The sequence below is a fragment of the Anthonomus grandis genome, chromosome 2, assembly GCF_022605725.1.
Source record: "Anthonomus grandis grandis chromosome 2, icAntGran1.3, whole genome shotgun sequence".
Taxonomy (NCBI): domain Eukaryota; kingdom Metazoa; phylum Arthropoda; class Insecta; order Coleoptera; family Curculionidae; genus Anthonomus; species Anthonomus grandis.
The window spans coordinates 8,355,869-8,378,234 of record NC_065547.1 but is presented as its reverse complement, the minus strand read 5'-3'; the positions used below and the strand labels follow the sequence as shown (position 1 = coordinate 8,378,234).

The 22,366-nt window shown below is 32.2% G+C and overlaps 1 protein-coding gene across 6 annotated transcripts in view; it reads left to right on the top strand.

The window, feature by feature from the left end:
- The window catches only part of LOC126748614 (acetyl-CoA carboxylase), a 108,528-nt gene that overhangs the window by 23,657 nt on the left and 62,505 nt on the right, over nucleotides 1–22,366 (top strand). For 3 of the 6 annotated variants that reach the window (XM_050457980.1, XM_050457987.1, XM_050457976.1), the window contains exons 4-9: nucleotides 4,605–4,725; nucleotides 7,534–7,782; nucleotides 12,228–12,408; nucleotides 12,469–12,671; nucleotides 12,732–12,941; nucleotides 19,795–20,006. In XM_050457980.1, the coding sequence (XP_050313937.1) occupies nucleotides 4,605–4,725; nucleotides 7,534–7,782; nucleotides 12,228–12,408; nucleotides 12,469–12,671; nucleotides 12,732–12,941; nucleotides 19,795–20,006 (1,176 nt within the window). Of the gene's footprint in view, nucleotides 1–2,786; nucleotides 3,559–4,488; nucleotides 4,542–4,604; nucleotides 4,726–7,533; nucleotides 7,783–12,227; nucleotides 12,409–12,468; nucleotides 12,672–12,731; nucleotides 12,942–19,794; nucleotides 20,007–22,366 lie in introns of those variants that run through there. The other 3 variants (XM_050457975.1, XM_050457971.1, XM_050457993.1) reach the window with 2 other exon arrangements.

Here is a 22,366-nt window from a genome sequence, read left to right as displayed (position 1 = left end):
AGGCTTCTAAAATATGAAAGTTTCAGATTTTTTATAAAATTTCCTCCAGGCATTATTTTTTTTAAGTCTGTAATTTGCCTGAAACGAGCAGTTAGGTACACTATAAAGCAAGTTGCAAAAATTTCGAAAAACGTTTTTTTTCTAAATAAAACTAAATTTTGATGTGTTTTAGGCCTTTGAAGTAATTATTAATTTTATTCCAGGCATTCAAAATCATAGGTTTCATCCCACAATTATTCTACAGTACGTAAACTTCTATTATTTAACATATATTCCCTCTTCGGGATCTGTTTCTATAAAAAAAAGTTAGAAAGGTATTATTGCAATAAAATGAGTAAAACTTTGAAAATGCCAAGTTACACCTTTTTTAGAAATTTTAGTACTGTTAAATTAAGGGTGAAAAAAGAGAAGACGAAAAATACGGACCAGAATTTAAATATACTATTGATTACATTACTATAACTTATTCCATTAACTTATACATTGATTACAATAACTTAAGTACATACATAGTACACATCGTGAACTATAATTCCTGGTAAATAGTAATTATTCAGGTTATATTTGACGTATCAAAAATGTATTAATTAGGTAAATTACCAACAAGTCTAATTAAACTGTTTGTTCCATATATATAAAAAAAAAGGATTAATTGTTGTAAAAATAGCATCAAGAGCAAGCACAAAAATTGTAAATATTTTAACCGATATACTTTATGTAGTTTTTTGAGCTTTGATGTTTTTTTTTATATAAATTATTTTTGCTAAAAAAGTTGTAATAAATTGTGCACTTTAAAACGCAACGTAACGCGATTGTAATGTTAATTAATTCACGGAGCCAAAGTCCAATTCATACAATCGGTAATTAATGCAAGGTAATATCGTTTGAATTTGTTCGATTTCAGGCAAGACATTTAAAATTACATGCATTTATTTTTTTCTTGCGGTTTTTCCAATAGTGGCCATTTTCGAAATTAATTTTTAAATTTTGTTCCAAAGAAATGGATTTATAAATAGTTCGTAATATCCCGGTTTTTTTCGGATATTTTCGGAAAAATTTAAAAAATGACGTTTACAAAGGAGTTTTTTATACGTAATGAACGCTGACAAGTTTTATGTAATATCTGTAATGTTAGGACAACAGTAAACGTGGTAACGTTGTCTTTTATAGCCAATTCGAGTATCATATTGAAATATACCGGGTGGCGCATCGAAGCTATCTCATTTTTTGTCTCATAATTTCATAATAAAAATACTTTATAGAATATATAATAAGAAATAAAAATACTTTTATTAACAATACCAATTCTCCTTTTGCGAACCACATATTAGAGTCTGGGCATAATTTTGATCCGGGACCTAACACTGAGGTTCTGCATGTTTGTGAGAAAGGGTTACAATTGGACTTGTTGGAAGCATTTTAAATAAATAGGGCCATAAACTCCCCATACTGCATTAATGAGCAAACTAAGTTTGACAGTTTACGCTTTTTTGATTCAATTGCCCTAGAAAATAACTTTTACCTTTATTGTTTTTAACTCTTTCATCTTATAACATTTGTATTAGTCAAAATTTAAAATCTTTTCTTTAACGCAACGCTAATATACAATAGTTCCTTATAGTACCTTCTTTTAATATGTAGAAATCTGTATCGTCCTAAGTATACATTTTATATTTTAAATCGTAGATGTCCTTATTGTACTGTTTTTAATTTTAATTCTCTTATTTATTGTTGTTTTTTTTTCCCGATAACGGGTAATTTTTGTTTTATTTGGTGAACGTATATGTTTTTTGTAATGTTCTGGTAAGTTCTAAATCTATATTGTTATAGCGAATAAGCTCTTTTTTAAAATTGTCTTGAATTACCTGTATTTTATTTTAGTATCTGATAATGGCTGTTTACACAGCCGAAATGCATAATACATTTACCTAAGTGACCTACATGCATTTTTCTTGGAGATAAAGACTTCCCCTATTTGTAATCTTTATATACACATTCTCCTACAAAATATGGACTTCTATTCAACTAAACATATTTTATTCTTGGACTCTTGGCAGTTTTTCGGTAAAATCAATATTTAAAAAGTTATCGCCCTTAACCTCATTTTTATGTTTTTCTTATAACTTCCTTAATATTGCTTATTTCGAGAAATTGTAAAAAGGAAAAAGTTTTATTCAGTTATTTTCTATAAGAGGGAGTAACTTTTGTTTGGTTTATGCTTATACAGCGTTACATATTTAGTAATTATTACATAATGAATCATCGGGTATCATTTTTATTAAAGTCATTTCTAATAGAAAATTAAAAAATAAACGTATTTTATTCTTAGTAATTTTTTGATAGAATCAATATTTAAAGAGATATCGTCTTTACTTCCCTTTTTTGTTTTTCTTATAACTCCCTTAACATTGCTTATTTTTAAAAATTGTAAAAGCTAAAAAAGTTTGTTTTTTTGTTGGAGTTTTTTTCTATAAGTGGGAGTAACCACTGTTCAATTTAAGCTTTTACAGTGTGATATATGTAGTAAATATTATATACATTATTCATGAATCACCTTATAATAAATCACCTATAAATAAAATAAATATGTATCGTCTTTAGTTTAATTTTTTTGTTCGTTTGATAACTCGCTTATTTCGAAAAATTGTAACCTCACTCTCTAAAAAATATATATATTTTTATTTATAAAATTAAAACTATAAACTGTTGCAGTTGATTATTTTAACTATGACAACATTTTTGACCCTACCAATAGCAATTACCATCAAATATTATTACCCCCATAGGCAAATACCATCGGAAAATTAACGAAAAGTGGCGATAATTAGGCGATTTAATGATCGATGACTACGTGCCGTCATCATCATCGTTAAGTAAACGCACTTGGACGACAGTACCACGGAATCTTATGAACGTGACATACATTCAAGTTTTTAAGTTTTTCGGTTTCGTTTTTGGGTTGTTAAGACACGCGAGCGCGTTCGTGCGTCGATTTTTCCACTTTTTAGAGGCACCGAAAGTCAAAATTGAGGCCGATAATGCGAAAAGGACGGACGGAGGGGAATGCGAGGAAGAGATAGCGACCCCCAAACTAAAAAGGCCCAATAATTTACCTTTTCCGAATAACGATAAGTGTACACAACGTAAAAAAGAACCAGCTACATTAAACCCCAATTTTCAACAATTTAATTCGGAATTTAGCATCAGTCCTGCGCCAAAAAAGCAAGCAAACGACCCCTTTCTGGTTGCAGAAACTATTCAGGTCGACGATCAAACGATCACCCTAAAAGTGCAAAATCATATTGATGAATTAAACGCACAACAGCCGGTTTTTACTCCCACATTCCACTTCTATCCTCCAGTAATGATGAATAATAAAAAATTGATCGGGAGGAGAAACAGTAAGAGGTTCGTTATTGGAGATGGGGAGGACGAACTTCCCTCTCCAACCATTCCTCCGGACGTAACTGTCACTGAGAGTCCCAGTGTAGAGCTTAGGGTCGATTGGTTAAATCAGGATAATGGAGGCAGGTTATCTGTGCCCAGAAAAGGTTTGAAGTAAGTAAAATATAAAATGAAAAGTGTTTAAAAGTAGATCACGATTTGTAGGTCATTTACTGTATAAATTATTAAACCTGTTTCGGATAATGTGAAAATAATTTCTTATTGGGAATGTGTTGTTTAATTTGGCCATGGAAGCAAGCTTTTCAAGTTTCGGGTATTAAAGTTTATTTATTATTTTTATGGTAGTTCTGTTTTGGTCGATAAGAGCACACAAACAATACAGATCAACAAAAATAATTGTTTATTTTGTTTGTTTTTTTGAAATGAAATTTAACAATTAAAAGGTAAAATGTTAGTACCTAAATTTATGGTGTGGTGTAGTTTTAATTTCAAAGAAATTCCTCAAAATGGTGTATTAATTCCCAAAATTGTACGATTTTTTACTCTTTTCATACTCGTTTTATTTTTTAAAATTTTTTCCAAATCTCTTGGAAATTATGCAATTCCTCGAGTTTTATTTTGCATATTTTCAGCAGAAGTTGCAGATTTTATTTGTAATGTTTCTTTTATTAAAACTTTATTAGCCTTCTAAATTTCCTAAAATTGTAGTATAAAATTTCCCAATAGTTCCTTAAACAACCTTTCTATAAAACTCTTAAAAAAATTTCTTCTTGGAATTTTTTTAAATGTCTGCTATAGTACTTGAAATCTGTTTGATCAACTTAACACACATACTTTTATATTGCCTTGCTCTTGGACTATAAATCACATCAATAAGCATATTATCAGTTTTTCATTACGTTACCACTACACCTGCCTAAAAACAAAAATTTATAGCCCGATCAGATGTTGTTCTATTTTTACGAGTAGTAGTAGTAAATGTTTCAATTTTAGTAACGTATGCACTTCTCTAGGAAACCGGCGTGGCGTCGCTACTTTAACACATTTAAATCGGTATCGCGGTGCGGTTTGTGTACAATTAATAATTCTCTCGAAAATATGCCTGCCAGGATGAACATGTTTCCCATTTTTGATAGGTTAAATGTCATTTTACTGGAAGTTTTTATTAAAAACAAATTGATAATGTTGTGGTTTTTCAGGCCCTCCATGTCCCAGGGTACTGTTATGCTCCACAACAATCGTCTGCAAGAGAAAGACTTTACGGTTGCCACCCCAGAAGAGTTTGTCAAGAGGTTCAATGGGACCAGAGTTATAAACAAAGTAAGTTTTATTTATGTAACTATATTTCTCTATTTTCCTGGACATATTCATATAGATGCTTATTCCAGGCATTTGGTTGTGCCAGAATAACCAGAAATACACTTAGGGCCATAACTTTTAATTCAAGAATTATAGGATCTTATCCGGTAATAACCTGGTGGGTGTCTTGATGTAGGGATGAGAAGTCCCTGGTGTAGTTAGTTTGATATCGTAGAAAAAATATGGTGACAAAAATTGCATGCTCAAATGAGGTATCCCAAAAATGAAAAATCCCAAAGTTTGAAGGTCAATATGGTTTTTTTCCCTATATTAAACTAATAACTAAATATGACCATTTGTTTATCAACATCAACACAACAACAAAGCAAATAAATTCTTACATATTACATACTTTTGTCTCAGATCACCATCCAATTATGGTCAATATATTGGAACACTACAATCAAAATTCTCTTTTAACGAATGAACAAGATAAATATACCGAAAGAAAAATTATTAACTTAGAATTATTAAAACTAAACTTTATAAACTATGACTGGAAGGACGTTACAGAAATTAAAAACTCTAAAGATGCAACCAATATTTTTGTTAAGAAAAAAATATTAAGGGGTCTGAGAGAATAGAAGTGTTTAGAAACACTAAAAAGATGGTAAAGTAATGGATAATAAGAGGTTTAATTACCTCAATTAAACACATGGATAAACTGAAAATAAAACTACAAAAACATTACGATCATGAAGTAAAATCTGTACTGTTGTGACGAATTCATAATGAGTTATTTATTTGGTTGGGTATTACGTCACTTTTACAGTAAGAATCAATTTAGAAAATCCTATCTCACACATTTCAAATATTGAAAAGAAGAAGAAAATAGACTTATTCACGTATTTAAGAGAAATACGAACGTAAGTCTTTAACAATACTTTTCGTTATATTTAATTTAATCTAAGTTTGATACATCTTAAATACAATATTTTACTTTAGTCTAAGAGCTGGGCTACGTAGGTCGACGGGTCACTCGGTAAACGTGAAATTTTATATACAGGCTCGGTTGTTACTGACATAGCAAGGGGCAGACCGTCAGAACTCGACCTGGACGGAATAAATGAGGGTAGGGGGTTGAACATGTAATTTTTTTATGAAAATTTTTTGATTAGGTACAAAGCTGACAATTTGCACTAGTATAGGAGACGATATTAGAATATAGGAAAAAAATTGTCAGAAAACCTACGCGGAAGATAAAGGGTCGTCAGAAGTCAGTAATATTGCAAAAATTTTCGCACAATTTTCTGACATTTTGCATACTTATTTTATAATTCAAATTGAAATTACCTGCAAGTCGTCAGAAGATCAGGGGGAAGAATAACGGAGATAATATTAATAATATGAACATCGGCGCTTCACTCCCACCTTCATAATATCTCGTATTTTAATTTTTTTGTCATCAGGTTCACTTCTGACAATTTGAGAACATAATTTACAATGTTTGAACACACTATTGCTCAACTGTCAGAAGTAAATTCGAAAGACATTGCTAAATATTAATAAATTAATAATTCAAAAAATGAAAAAAAAAATAATTTTATTTCATTAGAGATTTTAAATATTTATTGAATATTCATATTATTATTACCGCATACTTATACTAATGAATCGCGAATATTAATACTAATTAATCTATATTCTTGCAAATACTACTATTGATCGAAAATAAAATTAGTCTGATCCACATTCCTCCATATCGTCATCAAATTCAAAGTCATCATCGCTGATATATGTGGTTTCGTCATCGTCAGCTGAAAGTACAAATCAGTAATTTAGTTGAATTTATAAATTGTCAAAAGTAAATTCAAAATTACCTTCCGACTATTCACTGTCAGTGAGAATATCTTTGACTGATGGTAGCAATTGTGGTCGTCCTTCAAACCAATTGAAGTCATAATTGGATCCATCCAAAGTCCAATGAATCCGGTTACTCCACTTCTTTATTGTCTTCCTAAAATCTATAAACAAAACTATCCTGTGAGACCCGTAGTTTCTTATATCGATTCCCCAGCCTTTAAACTCTCCTCCTCGTTAACTTCCATAGTCTCTCAACTCACCAATTTCTTACCAATGAACTTACCAAAGATTTAATAAAAACAGAACTACCCCCTAACTCATTTCTTCGATGTTTCTAACCTATATACAAGTATCCCATCCAAAGACAGTTTTTTTATAGTTTTTTTTTCAACAACCTACTCATATCATATTAGAAATTTGTTCTCTTACTGACAGTGTATTGAAGCAAAACTTTTTTCAAGCTGATAATAAATTATATTGTCAAAAGTCTGGTCTTATCATGGGTTCCAACTTGTCACGTTTTCTAGCAGAAGTGTTTATGTTTTTTCTTGAAAGGAAAATCTCAATCTGTGAAATTTATAAAAAACATATAAGATGTTTAAGGTTGTATCTTTTGGAAATAAATAAAGCCATTAAATCAGCGGATTACAGTTGCGTTAATGAGCAAAGTGAATTTGACAGCAACACCTTCTTTAATTCCTTAAGTGCTAACAATAACACTAATATTTGGTTTACACCCTTATTTATTTACTCATATTTACACCCTGTAACACTACAGTCCGATGGTTATCTCTCACTCGCTCCCAGTTTTGAGTAGAAATCTGCTAATCAGAGATTGCTCAATTTGTTGTAATTTGAATTGTTTACTAGATGTCGTGCAATGTACCATTCGAGAATTATTTGTTATTGTTTATATTTTGTGTTAACACATTATTCTTTATATATCTAATTTTATTACTCTTTTAGGTTCTAATAGCAAACAACGGTATAGCGGCGGTAAAATGCATGAGGTCGGTGCGAAGATGGTCCTACGAGATGTTCAAAAACGAACGGGCGGTGAGGTTCGTAGTGATGGTGACTCCAGAAGATTTAAAAGCGAACGCCGAGTATATCAAAATGGCCGACCATTACGTTCCGGTACCCGGAGGCACGAATAATAATAATTATGCAAATGTGGAGTTAATAGTCGATATTGCTGTCAGATTACAAGTACAAGTAAGTATAATATTTTCATTTTTGTATCTCGTAAACAAAAAGAGGCAGATCATTTTTGTTTGTAAGTTCAGTTGTAACCAAAATCGCACCCACTATATAGGGTATTCCCTAAAGGCCTTCAAAGAAAATCTCACCACATATTCCTGAGATCAAAATAGAGCGATTTAAAGCTACTTACCTTAGTCCTAAATTGCTCCGACTCCGACCCTTTAGGACGGTAAAGTTAAGAAATAAAAATTGATTTTTTTTTTTTAATTTATAAACCTTAGAACATTGAAAGACTAGACTTAGTAAACAACAACTTTATTTGAGTTCAACATGTGAATAGGGGCAAGGAGGGTGTTTTGTTTACAAACATATTCATCGATTCTCTGTTGTAAAGTTTACACACATTTTCAAAAGAGGAAATTTTCAGCTTTATATCAACGCATATAATAATGTTAATTTAGCTTATTGATGTTACATTTTGGATTAAAAACAAAAAGTAAAAATAGATTTATATCTTATTCTAAGGCCAAACATAACATCTTCAAATAAAAAAAAAATATTAGCATTCTTATTCCTAAAAACGCTTCTAATAAATTTGGAATGACAACACCGCAAGCAAAAGCTGATGCCATCTTGCGAAATGTCATCTTGTCAAACGGGTTTATATTTACATTTGCTTCATTTGTGAAGTTCTGTGTTTTTTCTTTAGTTTTTGGTTGAAAAAGGAAAAAGGTCTGAGTTTATAGTTTTTGTGAACTGTTACGATGGTAAAAACTTGTGACGCATCATTGGAAAAAGGCGATTCAAGCTGACCTTTTCACAAGGCTGTCATAACATCATATCAAGGGAGAACCATTATCATAAACGTAGAATAGGAGATCATAGAAATAAACCTAAATAAAAACTTTTTACGAAAATAATTATAAAATATTTAGTTTCCATAAAAATGGTTTTTATTAGATAGGCACTTTTACTCTAATGAAGTACGTAAAAAAACGCATACAGAGTTCATAAACGGTAATATCTTAGAACATTGCATGCCTAGAATAAGCCTAGATGCAAACCATAGCCGAGGTTATTTGAGTTCACCTTGTCTCAGACAATGATGTCAAATCGATTTCCTAATTTTTACCATTTAATATATATTTTTCTTAATCCACTACATATTTTTTTAATGTGTTGTCGTTTGTAACAGGTAAAAAGAGTACTCTTTAAAAGTTTCGTTTATTTGCTGACTAATAATACAGGGTCCGGCAAAGTTATCGTCAGTTTACACTTGATAACGGTTGGAGGTACTTACCAACCGAAACGTCGTGTTACATTAAATAAATAAGACAATGCAAGTTCGACAAGATGTTTTCACTGTACCATTGTCTACCACCTTCAAAAACAGAGATTACGCGTCCTGGAAACATTTCCCTTAACAGGTCCATTGTCCTTCTTGCCGTATGAGCTGTAGCCCTATCCTGTTGAAACCACACATCCGGATGTTCAAGTTCCCTAAATTTTGGTTCCAAAAAATTACGTAGCATGTCGACATATCGATCAGCAGTTACGGTAAGCGTTACCCCTCCTTCAAAAAAATAGGGACCCCAAACACCAAAAGAACCAACAGCACACCAAACGGTAACACGTTGGCTGCGAAGTGGCCTTTCATGGAGCTGCAGCGGATTTCCTGGTGCCCAGTAGCGAAAATTCTGCTTGTTCACACAGCCAGACAAATGGAAATGAGCCTCGTCACTCTTATTAATAAAAGCGCATTTTGTGGGACGTTTTACTAAGTTATTAAAAGCGCATTTTGTGGGACGTTTTGAAGAATATCATTGGAACATTCTCGGCGATTTTCCCAGTCCCGTTCACTAAGTTCTTGCACGATCATCATTTTGTATGGGTGGAACTTCAGATCGGTGTGCAAAATTCTTTCACACAGAACGATCTGACAAACGCAAAGCAGAGGCATGTTTAACAGCTGAACGTCTAGGAGATCGTTTAACTGCTTCGCTTACAGCTGCAATGTTTTCAGGTGTCCCAACACTTCTGGGTCTACCAGTTCATTTTCTTTTTAAGGCTGAACCTGTAGCTTTAAAATTTGAAACCCACAACAGTATTGTTTTGCGATCTGGAACTAGATCATGTCTACCAAGCGCGAAGTGAGTACCAAAATTTCTTTGTGTCGTAATCACAGATACGTTACTTTTGAAAAATGTTTCGATAACGAAGGCACGATGCTCGCCCGTCCAGTTCATGACGACAACAGAAATGGCAAGGCGCGCGCGTTGTTTTTCTAGATATTTTTTCATATCTGTGAAGCTATAGCCTCCCATCGATATCTAGCAACCAAATATAGAACGCAGCATATGTCGTTTGCCAGCAACCTATTTATAGTCCGCGCCCGCTGTTATTAGTTGATATAATGCCCGTATCTCCTGAAATTCTCAAGGAATGTTAATATTTTGTTGTCCAGATTATTAACAATCAATAACTGAATCGATTTATAGTAGTTATAAACCTCTACAAACTAAAGTTTTTTTGTGGAAATTACTTAAAAAGTCGAATGTTAAAGAAATGAAAAAGGCTCCCGAAGGATTTGAATTAATCTTTTTCTATAATAAAGATCTAAACGCATTTGAGATGGTTGCAAACCTCAACAAAATTTTTTTGGTAAAAAATGATTGAATTGTTAGAAATTTTATTTATATCCTTTGGCAGTTATAGCCATTTATAACATCTAAGTCAATAGTTTTTAATCAAAACACTTTCGTTTGTAGAGATTTGCATCCATCTCAAATCCGTTTAGATATTTATTACATATTACAGAAAATTTTTTTATTTAAATCCTTTGAAAGTTAACCTTTTAATTAATTTCCTTAGTTTGTCGCTGTCCAAAAATTATTAAAACTCTTTTGGAATTCCAGGATATACGGGCATTATATTGATTAAATAATAATGGGCGCCAACTATAATTATGTTGCTGGCAACCGACCTATGCTACGTTCTCGATTTTGCTTGCTTGGATATCGACCAGACACTACCTTCATTTTTGCACACATTAATTTTGCCGCATTTCGGGTTCGAATAAGCGATAAATTTGCTGGATTATAATAATATATTTAATTACACATTTTTATTTATATTTTGGTATCCAATAGTTAATAGATACTTCACAAATATCCCATCTTTTATAGTATTATAACCTAAGATGACACCATTGACATCTAACACGCCTGTGAAAGGAACGATTTGAATTTCCTTTTTTCCAATATATGTGACCGATTTCAGACTTCTTTATCATTTTTCAGTAAAAAGGGAGTATTTAGTCTTAATATTAATTAAAAAACGCACTGAAACTCTGCCCCCTGTGTAAATGTTGCGCTCAATCCAAAGCCTCCAATGTTGATTCTAGTGTATTCAATGTTCTATGAGTAATATTGGTTATAATTTAAAGCAAAATCTATTATAAATAAATATTTATTATGTAAATATTTTTTGACGACGTCACTGCTAAAAATTCTTTGTGTCGGTGAAATCAGCAATGCGATCGAGCGGCGTTGCGATGTTGTTGCCTTTTTCGCGAATATACGTTATCTGCATTCATTTAACTTTAAATATTGACTTCTTTATAGAGTATCTTATCATATTTTATTCAAAAATTGCTTCATATTTTATTAATGAGGAACAGAAGTTTTGTTTTGTCCCTGTCGAAATAAGTGACAAACTTTTACGATATTATAAAGTGTTTTTTTGCCATTTCTACATAAGCATTTGGCATCATTGCATCAAAGATGTTGCAAGCAAACAAACTGCCCATAGTTCCACGGTAATGCTAATTCTAGCCTTTCAATGTTCTAAGGTTGCATAACATTTCATATTAATGCCCCTTTATAATTCAGTGTCTTCTACTAATCCTATTTACAAAAAAATTTTAAAAATGTAAAATGTGATCATGTTGATTAATTAAATTAACCGCACTAAGCGGGACCTACTTCCGATACACTTATTACTTTCTACCATTTCTTAATATTGGATAATAAATGTAAACTCTCCTAGCTATACATTCACATCTTAATGCTCAGTGGGCGATGTACGTTCTGTTTAATGTATAGCTTTTTTTTTTTTTTAAGGGAGTTATTTGTATTATTGTTTGTATTATCATTGTTTTATAATGATGGCCTTCGGTTTTCCTGGATGTTCGTTTAAGTAGAGTCATCCTTTAACTAGTAAGTAATTTGTAATTTTGTTTTCTGGAATTCCAATTTTCATAATTTTAAGCTATTGCCGTTTTTTTAGAGTCATATCTCAGATGATGGTCTACGGCCGATATCAATAATTGTATTTCTTATGCTGAATATGTGTTACTATTCCATTTGACTTTCCCGATAATCAATTACAGCATACAACTGACGAAATTCAACGAATTTAATATTAAGAAATTGACTTACGCTTCAAATTATTTTTAGGCGGTATGGGCCGGTTGGGGCCACGCCTCAGAAAACCCAAAACTGCCGGAGCTCCTGCACAAAAACAACATTATCTTCATCGGGCCTTCGGAGAAGGCGATGTGGGCCCTCGGCGACAAGATCGCCTCCTCCATTGTAGCACAAACCGCGGATGTACCAACTCTTCCCTGGTCAGGAGGAGGTATAAAACGTCCCGTTATACCCTTTCGTTAAGCTGGCTTAACCTCCATTTATTTTCCAGGTCTAAAAGCCCAATACTCGGGTAAAAAAATCAAAATTTCTTCGGACTTATTCGCGAAAGGTTGCGTCACCAATGCGGAAGAAGGTTTAGCGGCTGCACATAAGATCGGTTTCCCTGTAATGATTAAGGCGTCCGAAGGTGGAGGCGGTAAAGGGATCAGGAAGGTCGAGTACGCGGATGATTTTGCCGCAGCGTTCCGACAAGTAAAACCAATAATTCCTTAAATATGTTTGCATTTTTTTTTAATCAAACGAAATTTTTAGGTGCAAACCGAAATTCCCGGCTCGCCGATATTCGTGATGAAACTTGCTAAGGGCGCGAGACATTTGGAGGTGCAACTGTTAGCCGACAACTACGGTAACGCCATCTCATTGTTCGGTAGGGACTGTTCGATTCAACGGAGACATCAGAAAATTATTGAGGAGGCTCCCGCCTCGATTGCTAGCCCGGAAGTTTTTGAGGAAATGGAAAAGGTAAGAAACCAATTAGAAATACACTCTTTTAAGTTTAGTTTTTATTTTAGTATTAGAGTTGTTATTTTAATGTAGGTGCATAGAGATTTGATAATAAAACACCCTATACAAATTTAAACGTTTTATTAACGTCGACATAGTACGTGAATCAAATATGACTACTGCAAAACTGCGACTGCAACATGGGTTGTCAGATGTAAACTTAAGTTGACAGTGGAACTGAACAAAAAAAAAACAGTAGATTTGTTTATTGAGACACTACATTTTTACTAAATTAACATTTTCTATAAAACCTATGTTTCCATCTATAATTATGTACAAAACAGCTTATGAGCTGAAAACCTTTGTTGAAAAATTAGAAAATATAACTGGAATCAAAATTAAGAGTAACCCTATAATAGCAAACAGTATAATATAATAATATAAATAGTATAACAGAGAACGCAATTATTAGAACCTATCATATAGATGATATTAGAAAATAAAAAAATCAGTATAACGTCAATTTATCGCCTACATCCAAGTAATGTAAATAGTTTTTGGCTGAACTTTTTGATTATGTATATTGAACACAAAACTGTAAACTAAGCACTGAAATAATCTTGGAAGATATTAACATTAATATTCTTACCAACAATCCAATTAAGCAAGATTATTTAGACATTGGAAATGGTATTTTGTGGGTGTATTGGTCAATTGTTAAAGAAAACTATTTGTTTCTCGCCAATATTTCTAATTATATTTAATTCATCTTCAGGGCTCGAAGTCGTAGTTTTCTCTCGTCAAATTAAAAGAACACATATAACAAGGACAAAAACGGAGATAACATTAAAAGGCGGTTACGTAGAGGAGAAATTACAATTAAAAACTGATAAAATATATAAAATGGAAACAAACCGGTAGGCTAGAGAAATTCACTACTAGCTGAATTCCTGTTGGCTGTAGGATTAAAATCGGTTTTTGTATCACGTAATAACTTTAGTAACTCTATTTTTCAGTTAAAGAAAGTTTAGCACCCAAACATTTACTTTATATATATAGTTTTCAGGAATTTTGAAATTATTTTTTTCTGATGGGCTTGTAACAATTAATTATCTTTTAACAATACAGCACATAAACCATTTTATAAATTTTCGAGATTATATTTCCTTATGTTATTGAAAAAAAAGTAAAACAAACTGTAGGAATTGTAGAAAACTTTTTTTTTAAGGTGTCAAATTAGTTTTCCTTGTAAGTCCTTGTAGTTCCTCAGTAAATGACGTAGCTGTAAAAATTAAAGAATCAAAATGCTCTAGTAATTTTACCATAGCACTTTTCAGAGACAGACACCTGGTTTGCGCAGAATCAAGAATTTTACGTGTACTTAGGCGCATAAATGATAGCTGTGATAAATGCAACTCATTAAAAATCTGTTCTGTGTACATCTTCTTTTAATCTGGTCATGACCGAATTGATCCAGTCATAACGTTAGCTCCATCTGAGGCAAATCCTATAAGGTTTTTCTTATATGGTATTTGGTTCTTTTCGAATCATGATGTATAATGTACAAAGTATAATTTTGCCATAAATATCTTGTGCTTAATGGGTATTAGAGTGTGCAAAGTGCCGCAAATTCTAAACTTGTATCAATAGAGCTCACTGTTAAGCTTAACGCGGCGTCCTACGTGAGCGGTAATCCGCGGCCGGCGCTACCGGCGCGGTAATATTAAAATAATGTGTTCATATTGGAATGTCCTACGTAGCAACTACCGCGCGGCACGCACGGTCCCAGCGACTTTGAGGCGGCACAGCCGGTCAAAATATTTGATATTTCCGCGTCGCCGCTCCCAGTTTCTGCCGGTCAGGTTTTGTGTATTCATCATGTCCGAGACATTTTACGAATTATTAATACGTAATGTAAAAAACACCCGTGTTCTTTGGGACATGAAACATAAACATTACCATAACAGACTGCTGGTGGATCGAGAATAATCACGAATTGCAGCAGATCTCCAGGAAACAAGTAAGTATTTTGAAATATATTCGCATGTTCTGATTTATATTATTAAAAAAAAAGATTAAAAAACAATCCATTTTTTGTTTTTACATAATAAAACAAAATCTGGTGTATACGTACAGGGTGGTCCAATTTAAACGTCATTAATTTTAATACGTGATAAAGAATTTAAAAATAAATAATTTCATTAAAATTTTTTCTCAAAAACGTTTAATATCAATTCTCTGTCACATATTAAAATTAATGACCTCTAAACACTTTAAACTGGACCACCCTGTAGAAGTTAAATTTTTCCTCTAGCTACAATTAAAATTAAGTTTTTATTTTCAATAGGGAGTATTGAAATTGATTTTTTTTTAAAAAAGGTAAATTAAATTGAAGAAAAATTATAAACAAAACTAGCTGATAGTCTTAAAGAAAGTTAAAGAAATAAAAACAATAAGACTGAACTAAACATTTATTTATTGAAAAGAAGTTAAGAAAGGCCAACTAAAATAATACTATTCATGATTTAAGGGGCGAAGTGTGAAAAATCTGCAAAATTTCATTCTGGCCAATATGGCATCCCTTGATGATGCATTATGCCTTCTGCTGGGTCTCATACAATTTTTTCTATCGATTGTAAGGCTTCTATAATTGACCAAATCCACTTCAGATATGCTTTTAAGGTCTTTAATGATATTATGCAATAAAGTTATTGCTTTAACTATATGCACAGCGTTTTCGACATTTGTTCGATTGCTTTTTATAGTATTCTAAACTTGGACGTAATTTCTCCAAATGAGCACTCTACTACCATCCTAGCACGGCAAAGCCTGTAGTTGAATATGTCATTTTCCTCCCCTTCTTGTGCTCGTGGAAATGGTCTCATTAAATATTCCGTAAGGAAAAAAGCTTTATCACCAAGAAATACGTAGAGTGCAGTAATGGTTGAACCAGGCAATGTACTTTCTTCTGGTAGTACAATTGAGCCACTCTCAATTGCTTGGCGCAGAGGACAGTTTCCAAATACTCCAGCATCACTGTCTTTGCCATAAGATCCTACATTTACCATTATAAATTTATAGTTCGTATCTGTCAGTGCTAGCAGACCAATTGAAAAAAAAATGTTGTAACAATAGTACATTGATCCAGATTTCGGAGGCCGTTTTATCCTTATATGTTTACCATCTAAACATCCGATCAGCAATTTGGAAACGCCACCGTGTCCAAAAATCAGTAGCAATATTTTTAAAGTCTAATGTTGTGTGTTGAGGCATGTGCTTCTGTACCAACGTTTTCCAAATTGCTTTGCACACTTCAAATATAATAGTACCTACGGCAGTCTTAGATATCCTGAAGGAATATTGAAGTTATCTGAATTGCACCCCAGTTGCTAAATATCTAAAAAATTAAAACGAAAATACTTAAAAATAAAATTTTAAAATACTATTCTTTTGTTTTAGAAGAAGTGGTAAAAAATAAATGGAAGAATATAAGAGACAGATTTAAAAAGAGCTAAACAAAATACCCAAATCCCGATCGGGAGACGAAGGAGAAAACGCCTTTCGGTACAACGGCACATGGTGTCATTTTGAAGCAATGCTGTTTTTGAAACACATATTAACACCTAAGGTGACAGAAGGAAATATAGGATATTCTGGAAATAGCTCTCATGCTGACGAGTTGTCCCAGGAACGTGAAACTGAACACGATATATTATCACAGTCTTCACAAGCAAAATCTAATGAAAAAGAAGTTGATGATGACGAACTACCCAGAACTGTTTCTTCACAACCAGCAACAAAACGAGTTACACGTGTGCCGCGACAACAACCAAATGATGACTTGAAAAATGCATTAACGGGATTAGACACCCCAATTACTCCTATAGTATTACAACGGAAGCGAAAGGCACCAGCAAAAAACGAAGGGAACCTAGATGAGGAATTTTTACGATTAGAAGCTAAACAGATTGCCTTATTAGAAAAAAATTATGATGATAATGAAGATATCATTTTTTTCAAATCTCTTCTTCTTCACGTAAGGCAACTTCCGTCTTTGAATAAATTATCTTTTAGAAGCCAGGTTCAGAATCTTTTGGCTGCGGAATTATGGAAAGTACAGAACAATCACAAAAGAAATTGAAATAGGGCGTTGAAAATTGGTTTCAGAATGTTTCAATTCGGAGGTGATTGCTTTTACAATGTAGTCAAAAGTTTCAGGTAACCCTCTGCTATAACCGCGAAATAAAGCTGGACCTCTTGGGCAAGACCTTCACTTTTCATACAAATGATGAAATTCGCCGTATTTAGCTCTTTCCAAAAATATGGTATTCATCTTGTGTCTTTTGTTGAGCCTTTTTTTACGCATTTTTAGAATTTTTTGATAGTAAGTGCTCCTAGCTAAAAGAATCGCGCGCGTCTTGTCTCACGACATCTCGAAAACTGCGAAACAAAACGCGGCGTGCATTTGTAAGTAGGACAGCCTGGCCGCGTTTGCCGCATATGCCGTCGACCGCGCCCGCCGCGGATTACCGCTCACGTAGGACGCCGCGTAAGTACAAAAAAATATGTTATAAAACTCACTTTTTTCTTTCATTGTCAGAATATATTACTGAGAAAGACTTGAACATGAAAACAAAATTATTACTTCAAATGCCTGAATAAAATATGCAATTGTCTGGTCTTAAAATATCTAAAAATATACAAAAGAATGACTTTAAATATCTGGAAATTATAAAAAATTACTTTAAATGCCTGGAATTATTGCAAATTAGTGAAAAAGTCTGGAAGTTATAAGAAATGACTTAAAATGCCAGGAAAATATAAAAAACTTGATTTAAACGTTTGAAAAAAATGGTAAATAATAAGAAAATCTTGAAAAAATGTCTGAAAAATTAAAAAAATATTCCAAATACCTGAAAAAAATCTGCAAATGCCTGGATTTAAAAATATGTAAAGAAACAAATTTTAGTGTTTAGCAAGTATAAAAAATTACTTTAAAATGTCTGGAAATATTGCAAATTAGTGAGAAGACCTGGAATTCTTCTTTTATAAACTGCTCATGCTCATAATTTTAAATGAGCGCCACTTTCTTTATGTCGCAACAAAATTGATTTTTTCAGTATAACTGATATTAATACTTTTATTGCAAACTGGACAATATGCCTCAGTGCTCGTTTGCCCTTGTTTAACCCAACCTCCCAAGTCAGCATCATTTTCCCAATCACGGTTATATGTTCGACTATACTTAATCCTTTTTTTAGAAGTTTTACCAGTGGACCGTTTACGTTACTTACTGGCTTATTTACTGGCTCTAATGTAAAGACTGTATAATAGAAAGGTTTATTCTTACCTGCTCATTTTATTCAAATTGTGTTTATGAACTATTAATTTTCACATAAATTGCGCCGAGATTTAATGCCAGTTAAAGGTCTTTGAAAAACATATATTTCAGCAAGTTAATAAATTTGTTGAGTTTAATAAAATAATCCCGTAAGCTTAATCAGGATTTAGAAAGAATTATAGTACAGTTACAATCAGTTGATAATAAACAAAAATTTTAGGTATTACATTTGATTCGCAATTATCTTTCGAAAATTATTTATAATATAATTAACAAACTTTATAATTAACAAACTTAAAATTGCATATATGCGAGTACAAAATCTATATAACCTTAAGAATGTATTACCTAACAAAACTAAGTACTTTTTATGTAACAGTCTAGTTCTTTCCGTTCTTGATTATGGTGGCATAGTTGATTTTGATTGTCTAACTTTCGATATTTTAAAAAAAGTTTAAAAATAACAAAATAGCTGTATGAGGTTTGCTTATAATATACCGTATAGATCACACACAACCTCATTTTTAAGTAATCATCGAATATTAAACATGAGTAATAAATTAAATCCTTGATTATATTTAAGTTTTTCTGCGCACCCTTCCCTCCACAGCTGACATCGCCGTCTCGCTTTATTGCATCTTCTTTTCATAATCATCGTATTTCAGGTAATTTGTTTATTTTCTTTTTAAAACATAAGTAGTTGTTACTAATTATCTTAAGCATAAATTTTACCTTATCCCACGTCCATGCTTATGCATCTACACTATCGGATTGTAATCGTGGGGTAATACCTTTTACCACAAATGTACTAGGTACTTAAGCAATGATTTTTAGATGTCAATACTTTGTTGGTAATAACATGTTTTGAATTTGAATTTCTTTTGAAACTATGAGCGATTATAAGTTAAGACTATTCGATAAGCACCGACTGGGCTGAACGCTGAGTCGCTGAACAATCCTGCTCACTAAAACTCAAATGAAGAAAAACAAAACAAAAAACAACATCTAAGGACCGGGATTTTCCCGACGCACTTGAATTTGTAGTCGTGTGGAATTTTAATTTCGGGTATTCTGACAATTGTTATAAAGTCAGCAATTTTTTTATAATATGTTTTATTAGAAATGTTCGAACAACAGATTTTAACGGGAAAACAGTAGAACAGTAGGTTTAAGATGAAAACAGCAGATCTACTGTTAAAACTGCGACTGCAACTATCCGTGTGACAAACGCCGTGTACATATATTATACGTTAAGGAAACGCTTTAATTTGTTGTATTTATTATTTCAATAATGTTGACGTTCATTCCAGACTACTGGGTGACTCCCTAAATTGCGCAATACTGGTTCAAGTAGCTTTATTTGCTTCGAAATTCATGGGAGTAATATAGATGCTTATGCAAGGCATTTTAGCGCATGTTTTTTCCACTACTTTTCACTTGATATAGGCACTACGCTAGTACCTTAACTAGGAATCTGAGATCACCACATTGTACGACCCATTAATTTTTAAATATTTGAATTTTTTTCAGGCAGCCGTACGTCTAGCAAAAATGGTCGGTTACGTCTCAGCCGGTACCGTCGAGTACCTCTATGAAACGACCGGAAATTATTACTTCCTAGAACTAAATCCACGTCTACAAGTGGAACATCCGTGCACAGAAATGGTTTCTGACGTGAATCTTCCTGCCGCACAGCTACAGATCGCTATGGGACTGCCTCTGAACTACATTAAAGACATTAGGTATAAACCAGTACATATTTAATAAGGAATATACTACTACTACTAAAAATTCTTTTCTCCACAAAATATGCCAATCTCAAGAGTGATGCATTTCGATGAGATGACTCATCATCATCATCGGACTCTAAAGTATATTTATATTCAAAATGGTGCATGATTTAAAAAGTCAGTACAAAGGTCAAATTCACAATTAAAGGACTAGAACTACAAATAAATGTTTAAAAAATTACCTACACTTAGTTTCGCTGATTACAAGCGATCAGAAACATAGATATTAAAATTGCAAAGGATATCTAATAATTCATAGTAAAACTAGCTAATCTTATACATAATAATAATTAAAAGTATTATTAAGGTAAAAAGTTTCCTGTAGAGGAACAGCGGTCAAGCAGCGAAACTCAAACCACTGTCGACCAATTAGATTCTATTAAGGGAGAAGGATTAAATGAAATATAAGCGATTATATTTTAAAGAAAAGAAATTTAGGTATGAGAATAGGGGTTCAGAGGATTGAAGAAATTAAAAAATAATTTTTTTTCGAACTCAGTTTGTTCGTTGATACAAACATAATCCACGTTTGCCTGGCCCACGTTTATTTTCTGCCTATATTGTGTATGATCTTATTAAAAAATCATGGATTTTCATCACTTCAGTAGCCCTAATTTTACTTGTTAACAGGTCCATTAAGAAAAAACATGCACGTCAGTAATGCAACAAATACTAAACAATATATTTTGGTTTTCTTTTATAAAACTCCTCATTGTTCACAAAATTCAATCTTTATTGTCATTGCGAAACTCGAAGCTAAGAATATACATCTTATATTACTTAGGTGGAAGAACATACATTTTTATATATATATATATCTTTTTTTTTACAACTGTATTTATTGCCATAATAAAAGATCTTAAAGTAGAAACATGCAAATTTTTTTAGAAAATCTCATTTTGTGGGTGAATATAAAACACGTTTTAGAAATTGAATACTCTTTCAATTTCGATGTCTAGCAAAAAAGATTTATTTTTAATCAATTTGACAACCTGGCAAAATATATGCTGGTTTTTTAAATTTAATATAGAAAATAAAAGTTTATGATTGACACAGCAGGAATGAAACGTCGACTCAAAGATGCTTAACTTAGTTTTTCGAATAAAAAAATCATAATTATTATTATTACTACTATTAGTATTGATATTATTATCTTGGAAGATTTACATAAGTTGTTTCGTAAATTTCAAGTTTACTGAATGCACATCATGCTCCTAGGATGATCTTTTCATACTGATATTATTAAAACATTTTTCATTTATACAGGACAGTTTGCTGTAAACTGAATATACGGTATTTCTGGTACCTCATTAATTATTGAATGATTGTACAATATGAGATGACGGATATGAGTCCTTATAGATATGATTTGTATATTTTATTTTTCAGAGCTGGTTATATTTCTAGCTATCTGATAAGTTTTGAAAAAGTAATGTTAAAAAGTCTATGAAACAGTGAATTAAACGCAGCAGATTTTTGCTTAATAGAATAGCTACCTTTACTACCTACGCAATTTTAATATTTACGTTTTTGATTGTTCGTAATCAGCAGAACTAAGTGATGGTAAGTTTTTTAAAATTTATTTTTCTAGTCCTTTAGTTATGAATCTGCCTTGTGTATTATGCTTTATTATAAATATAGGCTTTTCGTATTATATGTTAACGATTTCTCAGAATACATTGGAATACTTACTGACTAAATTTTTAGGATACATAATAGACCAACATCTATCTTTTTTTTCTCAAATTGTCGAGATATGCCGCAACTATCTGCGCTCTACTTTTAATTTTTCATCCTAAAAAGACATCTGGGGAAGAAAGGTCTATTAAATATATACTATACAATAATATACCCTGTCTTAAGCTAACATGTTGCTTTTGGCGTAATAGACCAGAAGCACAATTTATAATCATTATTCGCTTATTTTTAAACTGCGTCCAGGATATAGGTCTTAAGAAAGTAATAGGTATCAATTTAAAATTGTGTTTTTCTATTGAGGTTTATAAATATATTATCTATATTTTATTATTTATTTTATAATTATTCTTCGCTTATTTTTACTATGCGTCCAGGATAAAGGTTTTAGGAGAGACAAAATTTCAACTTTTCGGTCGGTTTTTCGGACATATTCCTGTCTTCTTTCTGTAATATCCTTGATATTAATTTAGAGTTGTGTTTTTCTATCGGGGTTTATCCAATTACGAATTAAAACGCTCATCAAAACGCTACTGTACCAAAACGCTCATTTTATAATAATTCTTCGCGTATTTTTAAACTGCGTCCAGGATATAGATCTTAGGATAGCCAAAATC